The sequence below is a fragment of the Enoplosus armatus genome, chromosome 17 (genome assembly GCF_043641665.1).
Source record: "Enoplosus armatus isolate fEnoArm2 chromosome 17, fEnoArm2.hap1, whole genome shotgun sequence".
In the NCBI taxonomy this organism is placed as follows: domain Eukaryota; kingdom Metazoa; phylum Chordata; class Actinopteri; order Centrarchiformes; family Enoplosidae; genus Enoplosus; species Enoplosus armatus.
In genome coordinates this window covers 7,829,656-7,848,362 of record NC_092196.1, presented here as the reverse complement: position 1 = coordinate 7,848,362, position 18,707 = coordinate 7,829,656, and the positions used below count along the sequence as shown (strand labels likewise).

Genomic DNA, 18,707 nt, shown 5'->3' with positions numbered 1-18,707 from the left:
GGCAACATAGCCACCCCATTGGAGGCGCGTTTCTTATCACTTGAATGTAAATCCGATACTTTTTAGCCCTGGGTTGGTCACACAAGTTCTGAGTGATTTTGAGCTGGTTGAGTAGTGTATAGCGTGTGTACCATGTGTGACTTCCCACCCAAAAACACGCAGTTGTTCCTCCAACCATGAGAACACTACATGGCATTCAACAGACACAGCAACTTACATTTTTGGCATGCACATACTTTGGAAGCAAAGTGGGGTACAGTGTCTTGCTTAAGGACACTTCCACATGTGGATTTGAGGAGCTCGGAGAACCACCAACCCAGCTATTAATGGCCGACCAGATGTACAAACTGAGCTACAGACATCCCAACACCACAGGTCTTGAATCAGCCTGAGCTTTTATACCACGTAGAGTAATTTTATTCAGTAACATGCAAAGTTTGCTTAATGTAGGCTAAATGTTGGTAGTTGCTGTGCAAACTAGGAATGGGGACCATAATGTCTCAATCTCAATGGCAAAAGGGCGATTGTATCAATGGTGGAAACACAACAGCTTTGGGTGCCACCCGTGGAGGTGTACAAAAAAAAAATTGCAGGTAAATATGTGGTTCTCCTGAAATGATACACTAACCGCATCGGCCAATCAGAGAAAAATACAATATGTCACAATGGTTTTAGCTGTGATTGTAGAGTCTGAAAATATCAGAACACACAGAGCACATTCACTCTCCTTAGGCAAGTCTGCTGTCATCTGAGGTGAATAGAGGATTGATAACTTAAGCACTTTTGTTTTACTTTGCCTATAAAATTGACAAAACTGTGATATTTGTTCATCTATCTCAGCTCTTTTATGAAAGAAAATATTGAATGTTTCCTTGTTTGTTGGCAACTGTCTGCCAAGCAGGCTGTCTCATGCACAAGTGGGGGGCAGTCAGTTAACAGGTCTGTGTTTTAGGCTGCACAACCACCAGGGACGCTGGCTTATTTGTCTCTGCTTTCTGAGGAGGACATGCTGTTCTGGTTTCCCAACAGCTGATAGTGGAGCATGTTTTTCATGCACAGACTTTAAGAATTCAAATTTCAGCAAATAAGTGCTGTTCTGGGGTTGTAGCAGTTTGCCACAGATACATAATAACTGCAGTGACCAGGTTTTGGAACAACAAACCTCTTACATCCAATGATATACATACAGTAGATATGTCTGTCTGTTGGGTTATTACCAACTGGTGAGGGGGTTTTGAGGGTTGATTTGGATATTTCATTATTAAAGCTTCTGATTTTTTTATTCCAAACAATGTGCAAAGATTCCTCCTCTGGATATAGTACTTAGACCATAAGTTATAATCCTAATGACTCATGAAATGCTTTAAAGTACAGTCTCTTTAAACATGCCTAAAGTGGTAAATGCATCTTCTATCTGCAGTGTGATTGATGGGCCAGAATTACATGGAATCAATGACAAACGCTCTTGGATGCAACTGCCCTTGAGAGCAGACGCGTCCGTCTGAACACATACAAACATGTTGACAAATGCATTGGACCAATATCAGGATTGCTTTAAAGGGGCTACTCTCAAACTGCTTTCGGATTTAGAGAGCAGCTTCAAATGTTTAAGAGATACAAAGAAAAATCCAACTTAAGCAACGTAAAGTTGAGGGGAAAAGTCTACAAGCTGACTGACAAGTCAACACTTTACAGTGACACCACAACAATACCACAGCACCAATATTATTTGAATTAGAAAAGAAGAAAAAACACAGGGGCTGTGAGAATCTCTGCTTTCAGAGAGATACAGTAGACATGTAGAAAAACAGAGTAGCATGCGAGGGAGACAGAAAGGCAGACAGGAGCATTAAAAGAGTCTAGAGAGCCCAACACACACAGACATGCACACGTACACATAACATAGACAAAGACACAGTTGGGCACATATACAAAAGGGAGTCCTTTGCTTATATAACAGCAGAACTTGCATAATAAAGAGATAGAGAGGGTAACGGGAGAAGAGCAGAGCGAAGGAGGAAGAAGAGCAATAAAAGAGATACGGGACACAACAAGAGAGCAGAGGAGAGGAGAGGGGGACAGGGAGTCAGAAAGGAGCTGAGGTAAATATACATTACAGCATTAGGATCCCAAGTGGTGTCATTTGACAACAACAAAGGCGAAAGATTTGTTGGACTGGTTGATATAACAAAAAACAGGATCTATAGGTAAGTAATTTCAACCATCTTTGAACATAATCTCAATATCTATATCTCCAATTTTGTGAGAGTGCATTGCTGTGGCTCATGGCCATGTGCTGTAGCTGGGCAGTGAGAACTCTTACCTCCACCTGTCTGAAACACAAACCTTCCTCTGCCTCTGCCCTTTCATACTCTCATCATCTATGCATCAAGGTTTCATGAGTAGCAGCTGCTGCAGTTCTCAAAAGCTCTTCACTGGTAATTATCCAGCAAGAGAAGTGGACTTTCCCAATCTGCATTTCCCCAGCCGGCCTGTAGATTTGAACCAGCGACCACCCCAACCCAACCCCCTCGTCATATGTTTGCTCTCTTCTGATCTTAAAGCTTCTGCTCCACCTTAACAGAGCCACAAATGAAGGACAGATGAGCAAAGAGAAACAATAGGAAGGACTGCGTGAGGAGAGAGAGTCTCCTGAGGGCTGCTGCTTGTGATGCTGACACACACACTGCGTGACATCACAACTAACACACACACACACTCACACACATGCACGGCGGAGTTTGACTTATCAATGCGCCCTCATCCTGACCTGATTGCACAGTAGAGATGCACGTGTGTGCCGGCAGATATACATCTATAAATATTTACATGTATGTTATGTAGATGCATTTATTTATGATGTAACTAGTTCATGTAAACAATTCAGCTCTGGCAATCACACACACAGATGATTTTTACAGATGTTTAACAGGCACCGAACACAACACCAATGAAAATAATATGCAAATAAAATCCTTCATGCACTGACTATAGGTTGAGTCACTACTGTGTTGTATGAATATGTGAAAGTAAAGCAAAACAGACATGTAGATATATGAAAATGACATGTAATATTATTTTTTTACAGAGCTGTTTTAATGAAATGTAGTGAAACCATTCCTTAGTCCTACAAACACACGCACACACACACACTATGTGGTTAGAGTGGAGCTCATGATACACACTTCTAATTGATAGGGTTCGTCTGTTTCTGGCACTGAGGGCAATGCTTGAGGGTAGGTTGTTACCACAGCGTCAAGCACACTACTACAAAACCCTTGACCTGTACACTGACTAGATTATACCTGAGAGAGACACAGAGGGGGAGGGGGGAGGCAGCGAGGGATGATGGGAGAATTTTAAAAGGGAAATTCAGTTAGAGGAAGGAAGAAAAGAGAGAGAGAAAAAGGAAGTGGCCTCTCGACTGAAGAGTAAAGGCAACATTTATGTTTAATATTGTACATGGTCTCTTGCAAATAAACCAAAAAAGTTAAATAAATGAATAATATAGCTGGGGAAAGAGGGACATAAAAGGAAGGGAAGCCTGTGTGAAGCCTGAAAGCAGAATAGATGCCAAGAGTGGAATATAAATACGATTACTCTCAAGACTCGCAAAGAAACCAAGAAAATCTGACAGATGAAGTGGTAACATTTAAACAAAGGTAAAATTGGCTACCCACTGGTTGAAGTTAGTGTGGATTGCATAGACTATGAAAGGGTTACATTCATTTTTCCATCCTATTTTGTTGCTGCTGAATTTGGCAATGCCCTACAACATGGCATTTGCAGATATTTCTATTAAATCCAATGCCTTGATAAAGTTTATGACAGTGGTAAATTGAAAAGAATAGAATAATTATCTTTTCAGTCACACAAGAATGAAGCATTTGGATTCCCAGTATTCAACTGGGGAAATATAGAGAAACTGCATACCCTAGCTCCGTCTGTGAGGTCTGACCATATATTAGAAACTGCAATCACTTGTGTTTATAGGACTTATCAGACCGATTAGGTGCTCATAGAGTTACAACTGCTGAAATGCATCATTTCCAGACATTAACAAAAGTCATATTTCCAAGTGTACTGCCTTTCAAGTCTGTGTTTATATCACCATGAACAGTATACACAATGTACAGTACACATAACAGCTTCAACTTGTGGCCTTTGTCTGCCCATTTTGGCATAACACTGTTCATCTACAGCAGTATCTTAGGGTCACAACATTGAAACAATACTTAGGATTTCTACTTACCAGACTAGACCCCTTTTTTCCAAAATTGGGTGTCTTATGCCCATTTACTTTATTTCTCTGTTAACCAAAATGAAACTAGTCAAGAGTTTAGACAATCACAGGAAAGTCCATTGCTTCGCTGTGACTGATATCTTATCAATGGGGTACCAATTGGTGTAACTAATATACTGACTACACAACCACTTCACTTTTGTGTTTATGTTTTATTTAACCGTTGCCGTTTCTTCTGTTTTTCCTCTCTCTCCATTGTTCTTCTTCCCTCCACCACAGTTTCAGAACCCGTACGCATACTCACCTCCGTTCCGCTTCGGGACGGTTCCAAACGGATCCACAGAGAGGAACATCAGGAAGAACTACCCTGCGATGCACCAGTACATGGTGAAATATCATCAAACTGGAGTCCAGGACGCACTTGTCAGCCTCAAAACGGGGTACGGAAGTGTGTGTGTGTGTGTGTGTTTTTTGTGTCCGTGTGTGACAGCTCCTCTGAGACTGGGGATGAATGGGCTTCCTCATTGGGAGCAGCAGGAGCTATTTTTAGAACTGGTCTCTATAATGGGACTGGGGGTGGTGTGTTATGGAAGTATATTGATGACAAAACATTTGAGAGAGCGCAAAACAAATTCGAGCGCTACGCAGTCTGCAGGTCAACCTTTGACTGCACCCAAAAACGGATTTGTAAGAGCAGAATCAGGTTTATGCATGAGGGAGGGTAACAGATCATTTGAGGAAGCAAGAGGAATTGTGTAACTACATGCGAGCCAGCAATGGGGATTCTCATGCTCATAATGATCAAAGCTGCTTGCACTCACTATTGGCAGTCTGAATCCCCTGAGTGCAAAGTGAGAGCAGAGCGTCACCTGTTCAGTTTGATCTGGAAGTGAAGTTCAACTATGGAAAGCTGATGAGGTCATTATTCGTCTCCTTTTCCCTGCTTTTCTTTTATAAGGAAAAGGAGATTTATAATGACCTCATCGGCTTTCCATAGTTATCCTGTTAGACCCTTCCTTCTACTTTCAAAAGAAAAGCTGGGTAGTGGCCGGGTTAACTTCGTGTTAACTTCTATTTCTACTTTGATTTTCACAACCAGGGGCTCATTGTCACTCCTGAGCAGAAAATGAGCCTGATGTGAGGTGGTTGGGTTTACTGTTAACTGATCCGACTCCATGTGGGATTCAAAAATGGTTCACACAAAAAATAAGAAGAATACAATTATTATGGGTTGTGGCTACAGTGCAAATACATAGCGGTATGAATAAACTAGGCTACGGTAAGAGGATCTATAGTGCAGGTCCACACGCCCACGATAACTGAATTTGTACAATAAGGCATATATCCATAAAATATGTTTGTCCTAAATAGTCATATTGTCACCAATCGCTGCTTAAGGAGGAACAATATATCCAAAAGACTTTTTCGTTATACTTTAACATTGAAAAAGACATGACCCTGACGTCTGGATATGTCCTGTCACATCTTGCTAGTCTAAAATGTTTGACAGGAGACCTCTTGCGTGCTCAGAAGCTGCCAAAACGGCTAGAGACAATAGAGAGAGCAAAGGCAGAAACAAGCACGTGCGTGTTCTGGATTGCACTCTCAAATCTGATCCTGCTCTGTGCCTGTGTGCTGTTAAATGTTGACTTGCAGACTGAGTAGTACTCAGAATTTGTTTTGTGCTTTTTCAAATCATTTGTCATCAACATACTTCCATAGTGTGGAGTCCGTAGTGTGTGAGGGAGGCTTATCACAAAGCTAACCAAGGACAGAGTGAAAGAGAGCAATTTGAGAGAGCAGAGGCAGAGGGGGGACTCTCACCACACCATCACATGGGAAAAAAAGGAAAGGGGGGCAGAGTAGGAGGCCAAGGGCAAAATACCTGATTGGATGAAATGAAGGAAGGGTGGAGGCCAGGAGGAAAGGGGCCATGAGACTAGAGAAGAAAGTGGTAATGGAATAAAAAAGGGAGGATAACAGGAAAGGAAAGAAGGGGAAATAGAGGGTAACAGTATAGATGGGAATGGGAAGAGAGGCAGAACTAGGGAACATCAAGGAATGGAGAGATGGCAGGAAAAAGAGAAAATAAATGGTGGAAAGAACATAAGGTAGAGGACAAAAAGGTTGATGAGGTGATATGACAAGCAGTTATTTCTGATTGGTTAATGGCTATGGGGTGGGATCCAATTGGATTTCTTAGCTCGAAGGACAGGCTGCCTCATGGAGAAGGTGGAGAGGGAGGGGGGGGGGCACACACAACAAATATAAGGATATAATTCATGATTCATGATTTTCATGCAGTTATGTCTTTCAGCTTCTTCTCCCTCATCCATAAGTCATAAGTAAAGTGGATGTAAACACGTAAAGACAGGTTAAACCACTCCAGCATCTGTAATACTCGCTGTGTTGTTGTATTAGCATACAGCACAGTGGTAAACACACGCACACAAAGAGACATACCTCTGTAAACTAATACTACATGCACACAAGCGAAACACTCACGCTCATGTATATCTGTACACACACAAACACACACACAGCTAGCTGCAGGTGTGTGCAGGCAGTAATACCCTCATTGATAATTCTATTCTGTGGTATTAGCAGATGAGCAACACTGCAGCGTTCAGCTGTTTGAGGCTCGATGGCTGGATTAGCTCTGATCACACATAATGCTGACAGGCTTTACACGCAAAATCTGTTACAGCCATGAGAACCTAAACTGCGCACAGTGTAGTTGAATTGATTTGATTACATTTCGGGACCAAAATTACTCATAGTACCAGCAAAATGTAGGATTTTTTATAAGTAAATGAATGACAAATATTAATTAATCATTTTGCTTTATAATACGGCCTGCACTGTACAGCTTAATTCTGCCAAAATCATAGTTTAATTACTTGTACTAACAGTGTATCAGTAAAGTACATACCAATACATAAATGTAGGTATAGGAGAACAATCTGGTAACTGGGAACAGGTGCCCATTGTATTATTACAGGGTACAATACAACTGTAATAACTTCTCGTCTTGTTCCCTTGTACCTATCAGTACATACCGTACTTGTACACCATTAGTGCAAAAAATGACACTGTAACTTGAGAAAAATTGCGCTGGATGTTGTTGGCATAAACAAAGTGTTACAAATCGCTTTATTAACATTAAACTGTTGCATTCATATCTGTTGCAAATAATATTGCACAATGCCAACAGGCTGTAGTGACCAAACTGACACAAAAACTGCAAGACAAACAGCCTCTTCATTCATTTTCAATCAGACGTGTGTTGGCGCGGCGGGGATCCCGATACAAAGGGCTCTGGCAAAAAAAGTCAATGACGCTTTAAGCTTTGCTTCAACGTTATCCCGCTACACACTCCGCTTACAAGTCAAATACATGCAGGCACACTGCAGGTAATACCTTGTACAAATTCACATTTTTAACATGCAAAGGAGTTATTACCATTGTGTTAACGTTCCAGAGTTTCCAGAGATTCAACGCGAAGAGTTTTGGCATCTTATGAGCCTTCAACCTGAACTGTGTCATTTTCTCCCCGTGGCCACATCAACGCAGCCCCTTGAGCTGTTATGACGCAGAGCTGTTGTCAGTCTGAAGACTTGCTCCTTGCATGTTTTAACTGAAACTGAACTCAAGGCATAAAATTGTCTTTCTGTTTTGGGGTGTTTAGGGTTTGAAATTCTGAATTTACACATTAATGTCATGCTAAAACTTTTAACTCAACAAAAGGGTTCTATGTTTTACCATGAAATCGTTTCACAGCTCGTGAAATGAGTGAATTTGTGAAGCCATTTTGGATTAGGATTTATAGTGTAGTTCTGCTAAATATGTTTTATTTTGATATTTGTACAGTAGTCCAACTGACAGGTTGTGTACTGTGCTGAAGACTTTCCCTGTGGTGGTGTAAAATAAGATTCAGAGTCACACTAAATGGACATTTTGCCGTGTTAAAGATTACATTTAAAGGTATAGATGGAAAGTGGCAAGGAAATCTGTCCTGCTACATTTCATTCACCCAAATAAAGGTGTGACCGATCGTGATGGCTGAGTCCCTCTCCAAGCCATTAGAGCCACAGTATGTCTGGCTGGCGTTTACAAACATGCACGCACAAATCCATGCTCACAGACATGCACCGGTGCACAGCCACATGTGCACAATCGCACACATACTGAAGTGTACACACACCGACACACACACATCGACACACACGCCTGGTTTCCTACATGTTTGGACACACAGCCTGCGTGTGGATGTAGCCAGTGCTGGGTTAAGCTAATTACACAGCTGAACTATCGGCTGTGAGCCTCCGTTAGAGGGCTGGATCTGACATTCAGTAAATGCCAGCCAGTCACTGCACTATTAGCAGGGCTCTCTGTGTGTATATGTATGTGTGAGTGTGTGTGTGTGTGTGGGTGTGTGTGTGTGAGAGAGAGAGAGAGAGAGAGTGTGTGTGCGGGCACCGACAGAGTGAGAGAGCAGCGGTTAGTGACGGCATCAGTTACATTGAAAATGTCAGTCTGAGTCTGGGATATTTTCGTTGGTACGTTCCACTTCGCAGCCTGCTTATTTGTGTGTGTGTGTGTGTGTGTGTGTGTGTGTGTGTCTTCAGAGGCTGAAAGAGAGAGAGAGACAGTGTAAATGTTTGTGTCTGTTTAAAGTTTGTTTAGGTCGTCCATATGCCTCCAAGGTCCTGCGAAGCGCGCTGTATTGAACCGCAGCCACTCCCCACTGTGTCCTCTCACTGTTTGGTTACGCTTGGATTGCAGTCCTATTGGAGATGATTTAACACTTTAGAATTGATCCGCAAACAACACATTCCGAAAAATAAGGCCCTCTTCTGCTTTCTGTCTCCTCCTGTGCACTTCTCACTCACGCTCTCTCTCTCTCTAAAAAAAATTGAAACCCCTCATGCTTTGTCTTCATACCCTCCCTCTGTCTGTTTTCTTCTGTCTCTTTCCTCTGTTCTTTTTTCTCCTCCTTTGCAGTAAACTGGATGCCTTCATCTATGATGCTGCAGTGTTGAACTACATGGCCGGCAGAGATGAGGGATGTAAGCTGGTGACCATTGGCAGCGGGTAACTAAAGCTTCAGTGCATTAAAAAGACTTTCGATGTGGGTTGTCTTCACTTCATGGTCTGATCCTGCCATTATTTGGTCCAAACCATTGTGTAAAGTTGTGTAAAGGTTTTTTTAATGCTTGTTTATGGTTGTAATACACAGATACATGTAAATGCAAGCCACATGGATTCTGAAATTGTTGAGTTCTGAGCCATCGCACATAAAAAGTCTTAAAGGAAAAGTTTGACATTTTGGGAAATGCGCGTATTCGCTTTTAGTAAATATGAAGCTACCACCAGCAGCCGGCTAACTTAGCTTAGCACAATGCCTGAAAACAGGGGGACACGTCTAGCCTGGCTCTGTCCAAAGTTAACAAAATTCGCTTAACAGCTCTTCCTCACTGATTAACATGTTGTATCTTGTTTGTTTAGTCCATACAAAAACCGAAGAGTAAAAACAACAAATCGGCGTTTTACGGGGGGTTATGAGCCGAACTATTTCTTGGTCTGGACCTGTTGCCCGGAAACCAGCGGAGACTCCCGGAAATTACTGGTCCCGGGACCAATGTCTTCAGGTGTCAGAGTGCAGTTATGTGGTGCCACCACATACGTTTGACTGACATTCAAATTCATTTTAAAGAAAATGTAATGAGAATGAGGTTTAATATTATAGAATCAAAGAAGAGGCAGCAGTCACTGCAGAACTAAATATAAGACACTTGGATTATAGATATAATAATCATTATTGTATGAAAAAGAAATTATTTAAAGGATAGGTACACTTTTTTCAAGTCTGTCTTAAAACGGCCATATGTACATTGAAAGTATTATTGGTCATTGTCGATTGTTCCTCCTCTCCATACTGCAAAAAAAGATCCATTTCTAAAGCCATTTCAATGTAATTGATGGGGGACAGAATCTGCAGTCCACTTTCTGTGCAAAGACTGATGAAGTTTAGCTGAAGATAATATGAGTCTTCAACATTCAGAAGTTACAGTCTCTGTAGTACAATATTTCCTCTTTGTGTTTCCTACACAGTGTTCCCCTGCTGAGCTGCAGCGGTGGGACAGTGACTCAAAGAGGGAACTTTGTATTGAAAAGTTTCTAGCTTTGCAAGATACATATTGGATTTGTCCAACACAGACTGCTGAAGCCTTATATGGCTTGTGGCTTTTGTCCTCCATCTCAATCACTGCTTTAAGAAGGGATCTCTTTGTGGCCAGTATGGAGTGGCGGAATGATTAAAGAGGCCAGAAGTGTTTCGATATACATATGGGACATGTCGGTATTGTTTTAAGATAGACCTGGAAAAATGCAAACCTACCCTTTAAGGCCAGAGACTGGGACTGCTTGTCTTTGGGTCCAACCAAAACTGATTTTGATTGTATGTCTGTGACCTAAATTTCCACTTCATGACATTTATATGCATCCTTATGCATGAGGTACAGTGACACCATCTGGAGAAATAAAGGTGAAAACATTTGTTTAAAGGTTAAAATATGTGTTTTCTGTGTGTGTGTGTCTGCGCGCGTGTGTTTTGGACGTGCTTGTGTCCAGGTACATCTTTGCTACCACCGGTTACGGCATTGCTCTGCAGAAAGGCTCCTACTGGAAACGACAGGTGGATCTGGCCATCCTGGCCATCATCGGAGATGGTGAGAAACACACTCACACAGCGTTCTCATACACAAACTCAAAGTGCATGACACTATCCACCAAGGCAAAAGGTTACATTGTTCCATGCCAGCATTGTAATTCATGCACATATACACACACACACTCTCGCTCTCTCACACATACACACTACTGCCTTGTCTGCTGACAGCACAAAGGGAAAGCAGTGAAGTATAAATAGTCCTTTGATGTTATTCTGGACACAAAAGGCTGCACTAAACAGAGGGCAGAGTGTGTAAGTTATTCTAATATATTCCTCTCTGCAGCACCAGATTTGTGTGTGTGTGTGTGTGTGTGTGTGTGTGTGTGTATGCATTACTCCGAATCTGAATCACCACATTCCTTTATTACAGTAGCCTCAGAAGTTCTTACATAAACAATTTCCTACCAAAAAAACCCAGAGAGAAAGCAAGACAGCTCCAGCTTTTAGTGACAGATTCATTTACATTTTACATCGAAAGCATTTTGCTGATGCGAGTGTTCACAGCCACTCACATTAAGTGCACTGAAGTTGATTGAACGAACATTGGTGTCACAATAATCCTCTCTAACAAAATCGTATCAAGGCTGCAGAGCATGCAGGCCACAGTCCATCATATTACATGGCTGGATAATTTTTGACAAAAATCCAACTCAGTGTTTTTGTTATGCTTTGTTTTTCTTCTCCCTGTTATTAATCCCATCCGATCTTTCAAACTTCAGTGTTGTTGTACCTGCTATTTATCTAAAAGTGAGATAAGAGAAAAGAAAAGAGTGAAATGAGATAAAAGTCATAAAGGAAAGAGAAAGGTGAGAAGAGAAGAGAGGAAGAGAGACAGTTGGCGAGGGAAAAGAGATAAAAGTAGACACGTGTGAGATGGCCAAAGAGGTTAAAGAGAGGACGAGGCAGGGAGCACGGGATGAGAGGAAGACGGGGAAAGAGTGTGTGTCAGGTAGAGAGAGGGAGATTGGGAGTGAGAGGAGGGCAGGTCCTTGATAGATGACAGTGACTCTGTGTCTTGGCAGTTGCTACTTGATCAGATAGACACAATGTGGTGTGGGTGGAGAGCATATGGCTTTTCACAGACAGAGAGAAGACAGAGAGATGATGTGTTCAGGGAAAAATGGAGGAAGGTGAAGAACAAACAGACAGACAGACAGAGACAAAACAGCCTGTATGGAAACACACGGTCTGGAACAGACATGCTGCAGATCACATTTTGTCTTCAATTTTGACAAAATATACATAATACATAATGACAAAGCAAATTTTGGCAACTTTTTTAATCCTAGTTTCAGACAGCACAATCTTGATCAAATGTATCCATCTTGGAGCGGCGGCAATACTCTAAACTCAGACCTAAATTTCATCCAGTCAGGGTCAGGAACTATCTGTGCTCGACCATTTTATGAGTTCTTTCAAAGTGCAGATAAGCATCCTGAATAAACTTACAGTAAGTGAATGTCCTGACCTGGAATGAGTTTCGGGTTTGTGGATCATAATATTATAATGCAGAAGACAGAATTTCAAATGGTTTTTGTTACAGCACTTGCACATCTTAAAATAAATTTGTTTTTTTTCCCCATCCTGGACGCCTCAAACTAAACCGTTTTTAAAAACCCTGGAAGTGTGGATGAAACTTTTAGAGACTTGTGTTCCTGTGTTCCAACTGACTGCTCACCAGACTAATGCTTGAGCTGTCTGACTGCTGAAAAGAGAACAAAATTTGAATTTCAGCTACACTTCCCCCTGCAGTCAGAGCCACGGTGCAGGCAGTCACAGCTCCCCGCAGCTTTTTCCTTGAATGCACTCGATTTAAAAAAAGAGACAAAGTGACCACCTGTTGATACCTAAAGATCTCATTTACCTTCAGTCTTTTTTCCTGGCATGTCATAATCTCATATTAAAACGCGGTTACATCTATTAGTCTGTTTGCAAACTAACAGGAGACAAACCTTCCTCAGTTGTCCCAAAGGGTTAATGATGTCTTAGTGAGTCTGCACCCTTAAGGCATCTAGCTGAACACCACCATGATATTTGTCTTTCCTCACTAGCAGCCTTAGTTATCCAGCCCTGAATGACACAGATTGGATTAGCCACGCGCCAAATGTCACAGAAGAAGCCAGAGCGGGAGGGGGAACTGAGGGAAGGGAACACAGAGTGAGGAATGAGAAAAGATAAGGTCTTTGTTGCTTTCTACTGTACCTTTCTTTCATCAACACTAAAGAAACAATCTATTTGCCCTATCAGGCAACATGGAGGGGACTGGACGCCCAGTGGATGGTGATGCCCAAAGGAATTTATTTTGAACAACAGCCCCCCACAAAACACACAATATTAGCATTCAACCTTTATAGGTTGACACAGAACTAAATTCACCAAAATGCAAGCCATGTGGATTCTGAAATTGCTTATTTATAGAGTTCTGTGCCATCACACATAAAAAGTCTTAAAGGATGCGCGTATTCACTTTTTGTAAATGAAAGTAAATGAAGCTACCACCAGCAGCCGGCTAACTGAGCTTCACAGGAGCTTTTACAGGTTTTTTTCAATGTACATGCACCGTAACATCAGTAGTAATTCTACATGTAAATCTCTCTCTCACATAATTTAGTATCAGGGTATAAACCTCTATATTATGTATACCGTCGTTTTCAAACCCCAATAAGCCATTCAGTTAAGGATTTGAGTCTCTGTCTGTCCTTTTGCTTTCCAGGTGAAATGGAGGAGCTAGAAGCCCAGTGGCTGACAGGAATCTGCCACAATGAGAAGAACGAGGTAATGTCCAGTCAGCTGGATGTGGACAACATGGCTGGGGTCTTCTACATGCTGGCCACGGCCATGGGACTGTCCCTCATCACCTTTGTCTCTGAGCATCTCTTCTACTGGAGGCTCAGATACTGCTTCACCGGGGTCTGCACCGGCAAGCCGGGTCTTCTTTTCTCCATCAGTCGGGTAAGGAGTGGTTTGTATATAGGAGGTGTATGTTTGCGTGTGCAGGTGTGTTTTACAAGCTTTCTTTAGCCTGTTTTGTGGTTTGGGAGAGCAAAAATGTGCTACATCTCTGCGATTAAATTATTAATTACAACAGTGGAACAACCGACTTGAATTTGGAGTCAACTCGCAGAAACGGGCCATTGTGTGTGTGCACACGTGAGTATGTGGCTGTGTGAATATCTGGGCTTGGGGTGATCTGACAGGATTAACAGTGGTTGTGTTCAAGGCTATAAGGTGACAGACAGGCCTGTCTTAGCTCTAAATTCTATCAGCAGAATAAGAGAGTAGAACAAGCATGCACACACACACACACACACATGCAGAGAATGAGAGCTACTGCTAAACTAAGAGACTAAGAAACTGAGAGAAACAAGGGAGAAGGAGGGAGGGCGGCACAAAGGAGGATGAGAGGGGAGGGGGGATCACGAGGCAGCCCTGAATATCGACAAAAATAGATTCTAATTGCAGCATGTTTTTGGGTGAAATCACGGCAACCCACGCTAAATCAATCTATTCTCTCTCATTTTGTTAAAAGGTCAGCATTCTCCCTTGTTGTATGCGAGAGCCGAAGACATGGACGTGCATCCCTAAAAGCACTGCAGTGTCTCTGCACTATTTTTGAGGCAGTGTGTGACTCGGTTTCCAAAGTTAACAGAGGGGGAGTGAGGAGAGAAAAACTTTTAGAGAAGATGAAGTGAGGTTCTTGGAAAAAAAATGTTATTTCAAAGCCATTCTCAAGAGTGATTTAGGGCAAAAGACATCCTTAATGGCCTATCTTGTGTTGATAAGCTCCACAAAATGTGTGCTGAACCAAAAAGCACTTTGAAGTTGCTAACGTGATGAGTACCTTTTAAGGATGTATTTGTGAACTGGGAGATGGTCTCAGTTGGGAAGGAATTTGCTTTTGTTCTTTGAACCATGAAAATGAGAGCTCTATGACATTACTTCTAGGCATTGTATTGCCAGCTGTTGTTTGGCTGTTAGTCCAAATGAAAAGACTGGCTTTATGAACCTCCTTTACAGTTGTAGTGATGGTAATTTATCCTGTTCACTGTTGTTCCTTCCCAAAAAAAATATGTATAATGATTATTAAAATTATCATTAAATTATGAGAGATTGTAGCCAGTTCCTCATATTTTCAGGTCATTCTTCATTCATGTTATTTTTGCAAACAGTTGTGCTGCAACATTGATGGAGCTGCAGAAAGACTTTTATCATTGCATTGCATTACATTTTGTCTATGTGTCCCCATTAGAAAATATACGCTGGTATTTCATTGGGTTGTGATGAACAGGGGTGTGTGCTAGTTGGATTATTTTTTGAACAATATTCTGAGTGTGTTTTGTTGTCTTGGTTTGTTTATGATTAACTCTGAATCCTTTCTACTTACGAACGTTCTAAATTATCATGTTTACACTGCACAGTCCTCTTAAATCAACCATAAGTGGTTATTTAGAAGATTCATATCTTCAACAAAACAAATTTCCATCTTTACTAAGAGGTGTAGTTTGATTTTCTTTGTAAATTGAACAAGTATGCCTCAGAATGCAAAAATGGAAGAAAGCCTAATTTAATACTGTTTCAAGTTTATGTTAATGGTGATTACGTTGGTTCTGTAATTTGCTGAGTCACTACCAATTTAATACATTTTAATAAAACATACAGAGCATGAATATGTTTGGCCAGAGTAGACAAGTAATCATTATTCTGTTTGTCTCTCTCCATTTCTCTCTCAATTCCTCTTTATGTTTGATTCTCACTCTCCCATTCCATTTTATCTCTTTCCCTCTCCCACTCCTCATTTTTTATTTGACTTTCCCTTATTCCCTCCTCCATCCCACTTGTTCATCCATATGTCTCCATGCAGGGAATCTGGAGTTGCATCCATGGAGTCCACATTGACATGAAGAAGAAGACAGATCTAGACTTTAGCCCCCAGGACAAAATGCTTAAGCTCATCAAGTCAGCCAAACAGATGACCAACATGTCTAACCTGAGTGGATCCCGCATGAACTCACCCAAACGTGAGTTCATGCACTCAGCTGGCCCCATGATCATGGACATGATGGCAGAGAAGGGCAACTTCATCTATGCTGACAACCGAAGCTATGCTCCCAAAGATATGATCTATGGGGACACTGGTGACCTGCAGTCTTATCTTGCTAACCGCCACAAAGACCACCTTAACAACTACATCTTCCAGGGAGGCCAGCACCCTCTGACCTTGAATGATGCCAATCCCAACACAGTAGAGGTGGCAGTGAGTGCTGACGCAGTTCAGACCAATGCAAAGCCGCCCCGGACCCTGTGGAAGAAGTCAGTGGACACGCTCCGTTCTGTGCCTCCTGGGCCCCCTCCGATGCCTGACATGCTCATGCCGGATCCACGAATGTCGATGAAGACACAGCGCTACATCCCTGAGGATACAGCCCACTCTGATATCTCTGACTGTTCCAGCAGGGCGGCCTCTTACAAGGACCCAGAAAACAACAAGCACCTGAAGCCCAAGGACAACTTAAAAAAAAGATCGGTGACGTCAAAATACCCAAGGGATTGCAGTGAGGTGGAGCTGTCCTACTTAAAAACTAAGCAGGTCAGCGGCGGAACCAACCAAACCGGGAGAGGAGGAGGAGGAGGAGGAGGAGAGAAAATCTACACTATCGACTCAGACCGAGAGCTGAGCCTGCACTCAGACCCCATTCACTACCGCGAGAGTCGCGGCCTTGCTGCCGATGATTTGGATTATCCCGAGATCTACTCCGACCACAGTGACAACTACAGGAAGTGTGAGCAGCCCATCATTCATCTGAACTCCTCGCCTTTGCATCACACCGACTCAGATCTTCTACCAGACCCAACTTACTCTAAACACTACAGCCTGAAAGAGAAAAACCTTTCTCCACATGAATCCATTGATCGCTACAAACAGACACACTGTCGTTCCTGCTTGTCCAAAGTGACCGCTAGCTACCCACCAGGAGGGCCGTACACCCCTACTCCATCTGCCTCAGCTGCTGCCACACGCTCACCCTATAATCGGTGTGAGGCATGCCTCCACACAGCCAACCTGTATGACATTACTGAGGACCAGCTCCTCTCAGACCCCTTGGTCAGTCCCACCATGCACCACCAACAGCAGCAGCAACCAGACGAAATGTTTGGTCTCTATTGGCCACAGACGGATGGGCCGCATGTCCAAAAGAGAAACCGCTTGAGGCTGAGTCGTCAGCACTCCTTTGATAACATCATGCTAGAAAAGCCCAAGGATGTAGATCTGGGCCGACCGGCGCGCAGCGTCAGTCTCAAGGAGAAGGATCGCTTCCTGGACTCCACATCTGACTCGCACTATGCGAACCTCTTCAGCATGCGTCCCTACTCCGGCAGACTGTTTGGCACCGGCTCCAAGTCAATGCTGTTTAACCACAACCTGGAGGAGAGCAAGAGGAGCAAGTCCCTGTACCCGGCCCATGGCTCGGACAATCCTTTCCTCAGCCACTCGCTGAGGGATGACACCAGCAGCAGACTGGTCCATGGGCGTAGCTCCTCTGATATTTACAAACAGCTGGCAGTGGCCTCACCTGCGGCGGCCCTTGGAGCGCCCCCCATCAAAACACGCAACGATGCGAACAATCTCCGCTCATCTGTTAAATCCACCACTTCATACTGCTCACGGGACGGGCGGATAGCCAATGACATGTACAATAAAGAGCATGTGATGCCTTACTCAGCCAATAAGACTAGTGCATACCCAGCCCCACGTGGCGTCCTAAACTCAGCCCAGTTCAGCAATAGACGGGTGTATAAAAAAATCCCCAGTCTGGAGTCAGATGTTTAGTTGATATAAGAAATAATGTGTTCTCTCCTCTTTACTCCTCTCTGGGTTTGTATTATAATTTATCAACTATGTTATCCACCAAGGGATGCCATAGCCACACTACGTTTTTCTTCTTCTCTTCGACATTGTAATCCAAAAGAACTTGTGCCCACTTGGGCACTACTACTACTCTCTTTGCAGATGATATCACCATTTTTGTCCATTCTCCATGTACCGATGAGTTGGCTGCATGGTCGGCACGCTGCCATAAGGTATCCTGGTGTAAAGGGGAGGGGAGTCATTAACCCCCTAGGTTTTAAGAAGGGGTAGGAAATGGCATAGTCCCTTTAGTGGGCAGAGAAGGCCTAGGTGACAGTGAAGGAGGACTCCTACAGGTGTTGTTTGGAAAGAGGCAGCTGATTTTTGATTAAAATGTGTGAGGAAGTGGTGAGGAGGATGGGAGAAATCATATGAGAGGGGAATTTCGAGGGAGAGAGGAGATAACCTCTCTTTCAACCCCTCCTCCTTCTCCCATTTTTCCTTTCCACCTCCACTGTCAAGCTTGGGGCTCGCTAGTTGAGGAGAAGAGGCTTGACAGGGAGACCAGATGGGCACGTTTGATGTCGCGGCCAGACATGGAGGCGTCCCAGGAGGGAAGAGGCGTCACAGTGACCTAGTCCAACGGTCTGCTGCTTGTTACTCTGACAAATATGGCCACCGAGACACCTGGCAGGGAAAGAGGAGAGAAAGGGAGAAAAGAGATGAGCAGCTAAATGACACAGAGTGGAGCCTCCAGTAGGTTTTGGCAATTAGGTATCGGTGTGCTTGGTTAGAATTTGGTTTTATGCGTTAAGCTCATGCTAAAGCTCATGATAGTGATGGGAGGCTGAGAGTAATGTAGGTGCTATCAATGAATAATGTTT

At 42.9% G+C, this 18,707-nt stretch overlaps 1 protein-coding gene across 1 annotated transcript in view; it reads left to right on the top strand.

Annotated features, from left to right (window-relative positions):
• The window catches only part of grin2aa (glutamate receptor, ionotropic, N-methyl D-aspartate 2A, a), a 132,059-nt gene extending 114,254 nt beyond the window's left edge, over positions 1 to 17,805 (top strand). The window contains exons 11-16 of the mRNA XM_070922514.1: positions 4,523 to 4,683; positions 9,248 to 9,337; positions 10,877 to 10,974; positions 13,690 to 13,928; positions 15,838 to 16,570; positions 16,610 to 17,805. Coding sequence (XP_070778615.1) covers positions 4,523 to 4,683; positions 9,248 to 9,337; positions 10,877 to 10,974; positions 13,690 to 13,928; positions 15,838 to 16,570; positions 16,610 to 17,805 — 2,517 coding nt within the window. The remainder of the gene's footprint in view (positions 1 to 4,522; positions 4,684 to 9,247; positions 9,338 to 10,876; positions 10,975 to 13,689; positions 13,929 to 15,837; positions 16,571 to 16,609) is intronic.
• Positions 17,806 to 18,707: the final 902 nt, after the last annotated feature.